General features: G+C 52.0%; 4 protein-coding genes and 1 non-coding gene across 5 annotated transcripts; 3 read left to right on the forward strand and 2 right to left on the reverse strand.

Moving 5' to 3' along the window:
• Nucleotides 1-525: 525 nt before the first annotated feature.
• Nucleotides 526-597, forward strand: tM(CAU)7. The gene has a single exon. It is a non-coding gene (tRNA).
• A 394-nt stretch (nt 598-991) lies between these two features.
• On the forward strand, nt 992-2707 carry AFUA_8G06840 (oxidoreductase, short chain dehydrogenase/reductase family). The gene is made up of 2 exons (XM_742390.2): nt 992-1536; nt 1653-2707. Exons 1-2 carry the CDS (start codon nt 1202-1204, stop codon nt 2413-2415), a joined length of 1098 nt encoding a protein of 365 aa, XP_747483.1. The 5' UTR covers nt 992-1201; the 3' UTR covers nt 2416-2707.
• Nucleotides 2708-2857: 150 nt separating this feature from the next.
• On the forward strand, nt 2858-4363 carry AFUA_8G06850 (URC4/urg3 family protein). Its single transcript, XM_742391.2, has 4 exons — nt 2858-3048; nt 3093-3420; nt 3471-3647; nt 3700-4363. The coding sequence occupies exons 1-4, from the start codon at nt 2893-2895 to the stop codon at nt 4338-4340; spliced, it is 1302 nt and encodes a 433-aa protein (XP_747484.1). The 5' UTR covers nt 2858-2892; the 3' UTR covers nt 4341-4363.
• A 365-nt stretch (nt 4364-4728) lies between these two features.
• AFUA_8G06860 (uncharacterized protein) lies at nt 4729-5583 on the reverse strand (the record flags this gene model as incomplete). Its single annotated transcript, XM_742392.1, has 3 exons — nt 4729-4883; nt 4931-5342; nt 5404-5583. 3 exons carry the CDS (start codon nt 5581-5583, stop codon nt 4729-4731), a joined length of 747 nt encoding a protein of 248 aa, XP_747485.1.
• A 4068-nt stretch (nt 5584-9651) lies between these two features.
• On the reverse strand, nt 9652-12109 carry AFUA_8G06870 (sugar porter family MFS transporter). Its single transcript, XM_077805342.1, has 4 exons — nt 11520-12109; nt 10643-11457; nt 10047-10584; nt 9652-9991 (listed from the first exon to the last, which is right to left on the reverse strand). Exons 1-4 carry the CDS (start codon nt 11905-11907, stop codon nt 9825-9827), a joined length of 1908 nt encoding a protein of 635 aa, XP_077661468.1. The 5' UTR covers nt 11908-12109; the 3' UTR covers nt 9652-9824.
• Between the last annotated feature and the right edge of the window lie 159 nt (nt 12110-12268).

The following is a 12268-nucleotide window of genomic DNA, read 5'->3' on the forward strand; positions in this document are numbered from 1 at the left end:
AAGCACAGGCGAGCCCGTCCGATAGGCATAACATGCGCCCACTCGGCGGCACATATTTCAGAAACCCTAATATGGCTCCTGAATCCTCATTTTCCATGAATATGGCCTATGGGTCTCTTTAATATCGATAGCCCAACTTGCCTCGGCTATTTATCATTTGACTGTCTACTCTGTATATGGGTCACAAAGTTGCTATAGTAGATTAATATTTATTTTGCCTGAATGTGAGCAAGCGTCGACCTCATGGGAGCACGAGTCAGGATCGAGTGCTCTCTGAGTCGTAGTGGAATCGTCCTTCTAGATAGTATATAAGTCATGGACAATTATATAGCTGGATATACTTACCTCTACATAGTAGATTTGCTCATAATTTACTACAATATAGAATATTTCGCGATTTCTTTCTTCCCTCCCAAATAATTGTTAGTTCATTTTTCCTGATAAATCATGGTGATTGCCTGTAGCATACCACTAACTGTATTGTGCGGCTTGATAGGGCTAAAAGAATATGTCTAATACAACAACAGCATGTTAGCTCAGGGGAAGAGCGCCGGGCTCATAACCCGGAGGTCCCTGGATCGAAACCAGGACATGCTATTTGATTTCTTTTTTCACAGCTTTGTTTTTGGTTGATTTCGGTACAACTGTTATTATTATTTATTTATTTTTTTTTCTCGTCTCTGGGCTACTGGCAAATTGATTCGTTCCTTAACGTGCCAAGTCCTGCAAACAGGAGGGATCTATCCCAATATGACAGGACTTTGGACGGCACAGAGGAAGCATTTATCTCAGATAATGAAAGAAGAAACCAACTCTTCAGGGAGGTATTCAACCTGGTTCTGATTCGTGATGACAATAGCGATGGCCTAGTCAATCAGTCCCATGTATCGTGCCGGTCGCAGTCAGCTGCCCAAACAGCACAGCATCCAGACGCCATTACATACATCCTTTACAAAGCATCGGTCATTGAAACCATGACTGATACGACGCACCCGAATCATAACGCTGGAGAAGGGCATTATAGTATAAGGTCAATCTCTCTATTTGATGCAGACATCTGGGCCATTCGATACTTCACTGAGCAGATGCTTTCCGACGGACTGGAAACTTCTTGGAGTATGTGTCGCACAATCCTGCCCTAACAAATCTGAGCTGGTACGGTGAAGGAGTCGCCCATTTGCATTTAGTAGGGACCCGAGGTATGTCTACTGGAGGATCTAAATCCATATGTCCTCTCATGACAGAGGGCGTACTCGAATCCAATCGAGTTCGGGCCATTGCCGTCGAGATAGTCCTTGGGGAACCGGACATGAAAGTCCGTCGCAGGCTGTGGGGCAAACTGGAGAGTTTCGGACCTGGGGTGATTGGCCGGTTATTGCCTGATTGGGATATTTTGTTATGCAAAGCCGAGTCAGGACCATATAAGCAGGCTACGGGGGGACAAACATGTATATCTGATTGCCTCTGGCAGTGTCATTGGTCTCGGCTGAACGGTATTTGGGGGGATTTACGGACTTCGGACTCGGTTTTAAAAAAGTACGTACACCAAGGTCATTAGATATCCGCCCCTTTTATCTCCGCATTAAATCCGGCTGAATGATCTACTGGTATATAAATCTTCAGACTCCCACCGCGACATCATTAACAATCAGATACCTTGTTCTTAGTACTAATAACGACGAAATGCCCTCCATCAAGAACTCCACAATTGTCATCTTTGGCGGTAGCTCCGGCATCGGCTACGGTGTCGCCGACAAATGTCTCTCTGAAGGCGCCGTCGTGCACATCTCCTCCTCCAACCCCACCCGCATCACTCAGGCCGTCTCTTCTCTGAAGGAGAAGTATCCTGAGGGGCAAGTAACCGGCCACACTTGCGACCTCTCCCTTCCGGACGTGGAGCAAGGCCTCGTCAAGCTATTCGAGGAAATCGGCTCCTGTGACCACATCGTCTACACCGCTGGGGACGCGCTAGCCGTCAGACCGCTTAAGGACCTCGATCTGCAGTTCATCCAGAAGGCAGGACACATCCGCTTCGATGTCCCGCTGCTCGTTGCGAAACTTGCCCTGCGGGTCCTGAAGCCAGGGTATACCTCATCGCTGATCCTGACCGGTGGCGCGGTAGGGGATCGGCCGCAGCCGGATTGGGCTGTTGTTGCGGGGTATGCGGCTGGGTTGTACGGGATGGTGCGCGGTCTAGCTTTGGATATGAAGCCTCTGCGGGTGAATTTCGTTAGTCCTGGTCCGGTGAAGACGGGACTGTTTACGGATGAGTTGGCGGAGATGTTCGCGAAGAGGACCACGCTGGGGAAGGTGGGGAGTGTAGAGGAGGCGGCGGAGGCGTATGTTTATCTGATGAAGGATACGAATGCAACGGGGAGCTGTGTGAGCACGAATGCGGGATCTTTGTTAGTCTGATTGTTTAGTATCCTGCAGTGGTATGCATAGAGGGTTGTACAACTTCTTCCCACATTTATGACCTCTTAATGAGAGGAGTTGTCCAGTTTAATGTACCAAAGGGCGATGTATCATGTTTCTTCACATGAATATTAATCAATTCAGGTCCTAGAATATTAGTATCTTCTTGATAGGGCACATAACATGTGAATAGCCAGTGACTCTCTATTAGTGGAGATAAGAACCAGCATGCCCCTATAGGATAATCTGGTAACGTGACGGGCATCGAGCATACTATGGAAACCCTCTTAAATATGCCATCAGCGTGCATGATTCTATTAGTTAATAGATGCAACCCTGATGGTGCTGACCTAATGACCTGCAGGAAAACAAACAGCCCCGCATCACAGTGTCCTCGCTCCGGTTTATCTTGACTTACTCCTGACCTAGTTCCGATATACAGCAACATCAAAGAATTTTTCTTGACGGCAGCAGGAAATGGATCGAGAAATACAGTACGTCCTTGGGCTAAAAGCTGTCCGTGAACGAGCCCATAGAGTCCTGCAACTCGCAGAGGAAGGTCGGCTGAATCACTTTGAGTACCATCCCGATCGCCTCCAGGATGCGGTACAATACGTGATCAATATTATCAAGGTGCGTTTATCGAAGTAGCCATGGGACCAAAGTAACGGCTTTAGCGCGACTTTGGCCCAGACAAGTACCACCTCATCCCGCCACATGGCCGCTGGCAACACTTTGAAGTCGGCGGCGTCAGTCGCCCTGAGAGTCTACTGAAGCAGTGGAAGAGTGACGGCGCGAATCCACTTGAGCAGACACGTGGATTGTTAGACTTATTCTTCGTCTCGGTGCTACTTGACGCGGGAGCAGGTGACAGATGGCGGTTCACTGAACCAGACACGGATATCGTTGTTGGCCGTAGCGAGGGGACCGCATTAGCCTCGTACAATATGTTTGTAAATGGCGACTTTTCGACTGTTGATAGTGAGAGAAGGGATGTTGTGATGGGTTCGTCCCATACCCTTCCTAGTGACAAGAGCAGGACTAAATATCAACAGGGCAAGCCCTCAAGGACTTTGACGCTGCAACTCTGCAACGCGGTTTCCAGATAGACGAGAAGACGAATCCCCTCGTCGGAGCGTCTTCTCGCGTGGAACTACTACGGGCCTTGGGCCAGTCACTCCTGAACCTTCCAGAGATATTCGGCCCGGCCGGTCGACCAGGAAACCTAGTTGGTTCGTAATATACTCCTCGTATCTTGTAACACCCACTGTCTAACAATAGCAGACTACCTACTTTCTCAGTCATCAACCACAAAAGAAATCAACTACGAAACCCTCTGGACCACACTGCAAACTGTCCTCCTGCCCGTGTGGCCCTCATCCCGCACCCACATCGACGGCCGCCCCCTCGGCGACGCCTGGCCCCTCCAAGTCCTCGCAGATGATGCTCAGGGAACACACCAAAACTCCAAATGCGCGCACATCCAGCCCTTCCATAAACTCACACAGTGGTTGGCGTACTCCCTGACGGTTCCCTTCGAACGCCTGCTGGGCGTGAAATGGACGAATATGGATCTCGGCACTGGTCTCCCAGAGTACCGCAATGGAGGCCTGTTTGTTGACCTTGGTGTTCTAACACTGAAGCCTGCTGCGGAAGAACATGGTCGACACAATTCTGGATCGACACTTCCGGCATTTGAGGCGACGTCGGATGAGATTGTGGAGTGGCGCGCGATGACGGTTGCACTATTGGACAAGTTGCATGAGCAAATTATGAACAGTGAGGTGTTTTCCGGGGTTAGGCTGCGCCTTGCCCAGGTTCTAGAAGCTGGGAGCTGGAAGGCTGGACGGGAATTGGCGGCTGAGAAGAGGCCGGAGACTAGATCAAGCCCGATTTTGATACTGGGTGATGGGACACTGTTTTAACGGAATGATTTTTACATCAGCTGGGATGTTGGGGTATTTTAGAATGCATATATTGTCTTACATAAACCCCTAATTCTGCCAGTAGCGCTCAAGATAATCCAAGGTGAACCGCAATCGTACAGTGGCGGCACATGGATGTCAAAAGAAGAATATATACAGACAACAGGCACTTCCACTGAGAATGGTGGGACTACCTTTACTTGATCTAGAGATTGTATCGGCTCTTCAGATGACGCCACCAGTCACGGAGCATCCAGATATCAAACTCGGTAATCTGTGTCGCACTGCCTGCCAGCATGATGAAGTTCGTCTGGCCGGTGGGAGTCCAGTCATAGAAATCTTAGATGCAGTGTCAGCGCAGACTCATCCAAGGAAAACAAGGAACAGACTAACCATCCAAGCCAAAGGTATGTCCAAGCTCATGCAGGTAGATATGGATATTCTCCGAGTCAACATTCTGCATAAAATACTCCTGGCCCATGCGCTGGCCCCAGTCGCCGCCTGCGCCGCCCTGGAAACCATCTGTGAGCCACAAGCTCTCGTCTACGATCGTTAGTCACAGTAATTTACCGCAGGGAAGAGCACAATACCGTAGTGACGGCTCGCACCGCCCGGACACTGACTGTAATCCCCGTCCTGGTGGAAGAACCGTCCACACCGCGGATCGCACTGGGGAATCCCGCCTTCGTCCGTGGTGGTGTAGATGTCCAGTCCCGAGGTGTCGCCTTCCAGAAGGGACCTATCGCGCACGGCGTAGCCGACGACGTTCACCTCGACCGTGTTATACGGAAAGCCGTCGAACCCGGCGAGCCCAGCGATCCACTTGTTGAAGGAGCGCGTCACCGCAGCGGCGATCTGCTCGCGTTGTGCGGCGGTTACCTTCTGGTTTGAGTCCCATCGCACGCAGTAATTTATTTGACCACGGCCGGCAATTACCTGGTCGAAGCCGTAGTTCTTGAATCCCATCGGGTCGCTGTAGGTGGCCATTTGGTGCTCCCAGACCTGGATGTGGGCAGATGTTAGATTGGGGGATTTTAGGCTAGAGGTGAGATGGGATATGTACCTCGTTGAGAGGCTTGACGAGATTAGCTGGGGGATTCCAGGAGCTACTCTGGCGCTTCTCAACCCATGCTCTGCCAGCAGGAGCGTCGAGGTACCCTGGGATCTGGCTGTCCTGCAGCGGGAGACCGCAAACGGAGCTGGCCAGCAGATGGATTGCGGCGAGATAGAAAGTAGTCTTCATTATATACAATTGTTGCAATAAAGATAAGTAGATGCTGATTAAAGAGAGTAGTGGCTAGTGAATAGCTATGGAATGGATAGTGAGGGCGTTCAACACGGTTCCTGAAGATCTATATATGCCCCCTTACGGTGGAGCAAAACGCCAAGAATCGGGGGTCTGTAGTTCTGGTCGGACGGTAAGACATTCCCTGGAGATTGTTTTCTCCATTGCCATTCTTCAGGGTCATCTCCGCCAATGAGATGCTCTCTTTGTATGTGAAAAGGGAGGGCCAAGCGTTGGGCCTGGAGGACAGACTCCTATGGCGCTCGACCATTCATGGACGAAACAATCCCCAAACAGCGGAACAGACATGCCAAGCGTCCGCCAATCTATTAAAAACAGCCTCTGGCTCTAACAGGCACATGACTGGTAGTGACATGACTCGCAGGGGAAACGAAATATACCATCAATGGGGATGGTCACTCTATTTCAGAAATGTGCTCCCTGCTAGCCTCCCGGATATGTACATGTCTGCGGCCAGGGTGTACGCTTCCTCAACTCACACAACTACCCTTGCATCATTAGCCTCATCTCGGTAGACGGCTCGAATGCGGATTATGCGGCTTTTGTCACATACTTCCCAATTGAGGGATGCTTTCTTCGGTCCTAACTCATTACAGATGCACTCCCGAGCCTCCTTGTTCGCTTCCTCGATTTTGGTCTGCGTGTCCACCTCATGTGGGCAACAAATCGCCATCATGGGATCGAGAGAAGAATCCTCTTCAACCTGCCTCTTGACTTTGTACACCTTTTAAAACGCCAGGGGTTGCTACCTTCGGGAAGGAGCAGTATGGCCGTTGACATAGGACCTTTACTTTGGCCCGTCAACCATTCTGCAAAGATTGGTGCCAATTCGGTATAGGGCCTCCAGTTTGTACGAGACACGATCGAGTAAGGTCTGGCGAGGGTCGACTGCAGGGCGCTCAGCGTCTTGATCGATCCAACTGATGGAGACCTGATCCAGTGCACTTTGTAGATCTTCTTCTGAGCTGGACTTGGCTGGACTTAGGTCGCCTCGATAAATGACATCCTCCACGACCAATACGCGAGCACAATGATCAATGGCTCTAAGCTTCTGAGAGAATGGCAGCGTGTCCTGTACGCCTGCCACTGTCCAGCGGGGTGGATCAAAACAGCCAGCTACCAGACCAAGGAGATGATTTGTGGCGTGGCCGTAGAATCCTGATCATCTTCATGAAGAACGTATTGGCCATCTCACACAGTACTTTTAACGACCGTCCTGATTTGACATAGTACTGAATGGCATTGATGTCGTCCTTGAGAGCCAGGAGAGATTCAATCCCCTAGACTCCAGGGCACCGTCTGCACCATACGAGTTCCAGTTAATGACTAAAAACGCCAGCAATGAGATTCATACAGAAATGGCCTGCTTTCGTTTTCCTGATCCCGCATCCTGCACGCTTATATATGTTACCCGCCATCCAGAAGACGAGATCGTTGTATATTTTGGTCTGGATCCTTTCGCACGTCAAATTCTTCCCCTTGAGAACAGCATTCCATTTATGCCAAGGATGGACTGCGAACGTGCAATCAACATGAGTCTGTATTCCTCCGTCTCCCTCGCGAAATCCGCGACATCACCTATCGGGAAATTCTCATCTTCTCCATAACCATCTACCTCGCCTACGAGGGAACCACCAGAATCCGCGAATTCTGTACCTTTTTCTGCAAACTCTCTTGAAATTCCGCGCACCCTGCTGGAACTCCCCTCGTCTTTAACCCCGGCGCGACTCAGGTCATTCCGGAGCTGTATGTCGAATCGGTGCGGTATGGTGAGAATACCCCGGCCGACCGCTTGGATAAATGGAGAGCAGTCTCTGGTGTGCTGAAACGGCTGGGTGGACGCGAAACCCTGGTCGTTATTCCACGGCCGCTGTATGGGTTGGAATGGGAGGTAGAGGGGCTGATGAGGCCACTCGAGGCGGCTGCGTTCCGGTTTTGAGGGTAGTGAGAGATCCCACGGTATACATTGTTGGTGCTAGCTCGGCGCCTCGTTGTAATCTTCATGCGTTGAGATGAGGCCTTACATTATAGTGCCCAGTCGCTGAGGACAGGGTGTGCTTTGTTTACTTACAACTACTTCTGCACAGGGAAAACACAAGTACTTCGTAACCCCCAGGAAATATCCAGTCAGAAAAGCTACGTGGAGTGAATGATCTGTATCCCGAGCCAATTTTAAACCTAGACGTATCCACCGTCGAGATATCAAATTTGGACACTGTACTGGTGCTTTATCAATCTATGATGCAAACACTTGCACATCATGAATAAAAGAATGTAACCACCGAACCTTGCGGGACATTTGGTGGTATTATTGATTGGCGCATCGAGAGCAATCGTTGGCCATGTTCCATTCCAGTCTCCACTGCGGATGCCCACGGAAGCATCTTCCCACTTCCACTCCCCGTCCATTCCCAGATCCCATTCCCCTTGGTAATGGTGATCTGGTTTCTGGGGATTTCCAGGATTTCAATTCATGAATCATGGATTGTCAGCAAGATCCCTAGATTGAGGTATTGGTGGGCATCACGATGTTAGGGCTAGCGAATAGAATGATTTACGGTGATTCCCTGAGTCAGTCTGTGCAATGGTTCATTGCTTCTCGCCTGTCGATTACACATTTCGAATCGACTAAGCTTTTCGTCTGAGAAGGGATGAATTTGACTTTCCCCCTCTGAACCTTGTAGCCAGCAGCCTCCTTAGCGACAGAGGCACTCATGCTCACATGTGCCTTTGACTGAATGCAACCACCGTCGACAGTGGGCCAGACTAGTGCCGGGCTATGATAGGCCACTAATAGAGCATCGAGAATGGCCAGATTGTTCGGGATTTCAGGATTTCAGGGCTGCAAGGCTGTAAGTGGGTATTGGACGTCATAATCCTCTAATCGTTTGATTTTGCGTTGATACCCAAATCGACGATTCAGAGCGAGGGTCAGGGGAAATCATTCATTAGGACAGGTGCTTGCTTTCACCCAGCCCATCGCGTGGATCGCTTGATTTGATCTAAAGATACGCTTCTTCCCCCAATATGAGGTCAGGAAGCGCGCGAAAACGCCCCTCGGACGCCGACGATCCCTACCAAGCGACCCACGGGGCCCGGAGACGGATCGGCAGGGCCTGCGACCGGTGCCGTGCGCAAAAGGCCAGAGTACGCATCCGTTCTTGTGGATAACGTGCGACAACGCTGACTGTCTCAGTGTGATGGAGGAAAACCGTGCATTCGCTGCGGGGACCACATCCCTTGCGTCTATCAGGAGAAGAAGCCGCTGCGGCGGAAGTACCCCGCTGGGTAAGTCGTCTGTGTCAATGTGTGAGAGATGAATCTGACAAGTGAAGATATGTGGATATGTTGGAAGAGCACCAGGCGTATCTGATGATTGGGCTGAGGAAGTTATACGAATGCGTTCAGCAGAATACCCGACTCCCCGAGGTCGATCGCGATGGCAATAACCGACCGATTGTGCACGAACTACTCGATAAACTTGGCATCTTCAACGAGCCGATCAAAGAGCATGCACCCCCAATAAGTGGAAGTGCAGCGGATGCCGGGCCGTCTCTAGGGAGTCTTCGTGGAAGCAATATCGCGGGCGGAGCGATTGGGACAACCAGGTTGCCGCGGCAGTCTCGAGCCTGGTCATCCGCTCAAGAGGGGGAAGAATCGCGTCCCTCGCACCAGAATGCCGCAGGAAATATCCCCCGCCCCTTGGCTCTACCGGAATATATCCCTCTCAACACAGGCATGGCACGAGGGCGAGAACAGCACGCCAGCCCAGGAGGACTCAATCGCCATCAGCGACCGGTCGATCTCAGCAACGGATTCTATAGGTGGTCGTTTGACTTTTCCGACTTTCTGGCTGTCTCGAGTCGGGAATGATTTGATGATGCCTGCCGAGGGTGCGAGACAGTCTGCGACTATAGATTGTCGTGGGAGAAAAGTATCACGGACGATCGCAGCAGTCTACAGCCTCGGCTTGCATTCGGACAATACCGGATACAGTTATCCAAATTACTGGTGAGAAAAGCTGGAATCAATTAATGATGGAACTAATTCAAGTAAGGTATCAACGACTTGAGCGAAGCGTCTGAGACTATCCACTTGCACAGAGTGCAACATACTCAGCCATCTACACCCTGCAACCAAACCCACATGGCTCTTCGCACGGCCAAAAAGAAGAGGGCTTACGACTCCTTCCGACCCTCTTCCCACTCATAGAACTTCGGCAACGGCTGAAGCTTCTGCCGAAGGACCCAAACCCGAAAATGCCAGACGGCGTTCCGAATCTGATACGCGGCATGCCTCCTCGTCGACACAGAAAACACCCGGTCCAGTTCCTCCAACGTAAGAGCTGCAATCATAAGCACATCAGCGTCCAGACGAGTGACAGGGGGAAACAGACTCACCCTTGGTCTCCGGGACAAAAAGCAAGATCAGCACCCAACCGACCAGACACCACGCCGCATACCACCCAAACGCACCCTGCGGCTTGAACGTGTCCAGCAGCATCGGCCACGTAAACGAGAGAATGAAGTTGAAACACCAGGTGGTCGCCGTGGCCCACGACATCCCCACTTCCCGCACGTGCAGCGGGAATGCCTCCGCCGAGTACGTGAACGGCACGGGACCCTCGCCGGGCGAGTAGAAGACCTCGAACAGATACATGCCTGTCGTGACCATGGCGACACGCTTCTTGCTCAAGGGGTCGTCGGGTTCGATCCAGAAGGAGAAGCCGGACCAGAAGAGGCAGATGGCCAGGAGGGGGAAGGTGAAGAGCAGGAGGTTGCGGCGGCCCCAGGTGTCGATGGTGAAGAAGGCGGGGAGAGCGAAGACCCAGTTGAGGATGCCGGTGCCCATGGATGCGAGGAGGGCTTCTTGGATGCTGTAGCCGGATTCGACGAAGATGGTGGTGGAATAGTAGGCGATTACGTTGACGCCGCAGAACTGTCGAATTATTTAGCCCAGTGCCGTTTCAAAGTCAAATGGAATCAAACACTCGTACCTGTTGCATGAACATGACGATCCAACTAGCCAGAGTAGCCCGACGGTTGCGAGGAATCGTAAACAATTCCAGAAACATGGTGAAAAAGTTCTTGCCCTTGTTCACCTTCCTCTCCAGCTCCACTCCGACATAGGCGTAGTACAGGTCCCGGGCCGCCTGCAGGTCGCTCGGCCGGAGGGTCCGGAACGCGGCAAACGCCTTGTCGATCTTGTTGTGCTCGATCAGCCACCGAGGCGACTCGGGACAGAAGTAGACTTGGACGCAGACAATCAGCGGCAGGACCACGGTGGAACCCAGCATGAGACGCCAGGAGAGGTCGTCGGACAAGCCCATGAATGCGACCCCCATGATGTTCCCCAGCATGATCCCGAACGCCGTCCACATCTGCCACATCATCACCAGGGCGCCTCGGATCGGGGCCGGTGAGCATTCTGCCGCGTAGACGGGCACAGTCGATGACTTGGAACCGATCCCGAGACCCAGCACGAAGCGAGCGATGAAGAGGTTGACCCAGGAGTTGGCGACGCCCTCCCAGACCGAGGCGACGGCGGCGATGAAGCACGACAGGAAGATGGTTCCACGCCGGGCGAAATAGCGGTTCAGAGGTTCGGTGAGCCAGCACCCCAGAATGGCGCAGGCCAGGTACGGCGCGCCGACGATGAGGCCGGTCAGGTATCTCTGCATGGATTGCGAAAATCTCGAGTCTTCAGGGTGATCGGGGTTGGTGATGTTGAACTGCTTCAGGTAGATGGCTTGGGCGCCATTATTGACCGTTTCATCCATGCCTTGGACTGCGGCAGCCAGCGAGCACATGGCTGAGCGAGGTCAGCTCTGCCTTGCGTAGTAGCCCCTGTTATCATCCGTTGGGAGTACTTACAAGCCATAAAGTACAGCTGCCATGGCTGGGACCATTTGTGAGTCGACTCCCGGCGAAGGATGGCCTTCTCATCCTCCTGCAGCTCCGGCAATTCCAAAGCACCAGCGGGGTTCTGCGAGATGAGGGCCCCTTTGCGAAATGCGTCGATGTGGTCCATCAACCCGAATTTCTGGCAGAAGTCTTCCACATTCTCCAGCAGTGTATCTCGGGGGACGTGGGCGAGAGGATTCTCAAACACCGCATTCAGCTTATCGGGCGGTCGGCCTTCGAGGTCGAAAAGGTCCTTTCGCGGAGTGGCATTCTCGTCATGTTGGAAGGCCGTGGGCTTTTCTCCTTGGGGCCCAACCGTCTCATCCGCGACAGGCGAAGGCAAGTCACCTTCTTTCATGGCGGTGGTGGTAGTTGTCAAAATCACAAACTAGTCGAGGGATAAACAAAGTCTACAGGGTCTTCTCTCTCTTCTCCGCGTCGGCTTCGGTCAAGGTATATAACCTGGGGTAATCGGGCACCATGCCTCCTCCGGATCAGTTGTGGGGATTGTTCCAGTCTTATATGCTCTGGGGCATTGTTTCAAACATGGGGGGGGGGGGGGGGTTACCTCCATGCCGACTGATTGACTCGCTGACGGGGACTCCCATTGGATGGTCAGTCACTGATGCGGGCATCTTCGACTAACAGTTCCAACGCTGTCGGCGATACTTGACAGCCTATTGGCACACCATTCGAAGACTCTAGATGATCCCGGAATT

Source organism: Aspergillus fumigatus, chromosome 8 (genome assembly GCF_000002655.1).
Source record: "Aspergillus fumigatus Af293 chromosome 8, whole genome shotgun sequence".
Taxonomy (NCBI): domain Eukaryota; kingdom Fungi; phylum Ascomycota; class Eurotiomycetes; order Eurotiales; family Aspergillaceae; genus Aspergillus; species Aspergillus fumigatus.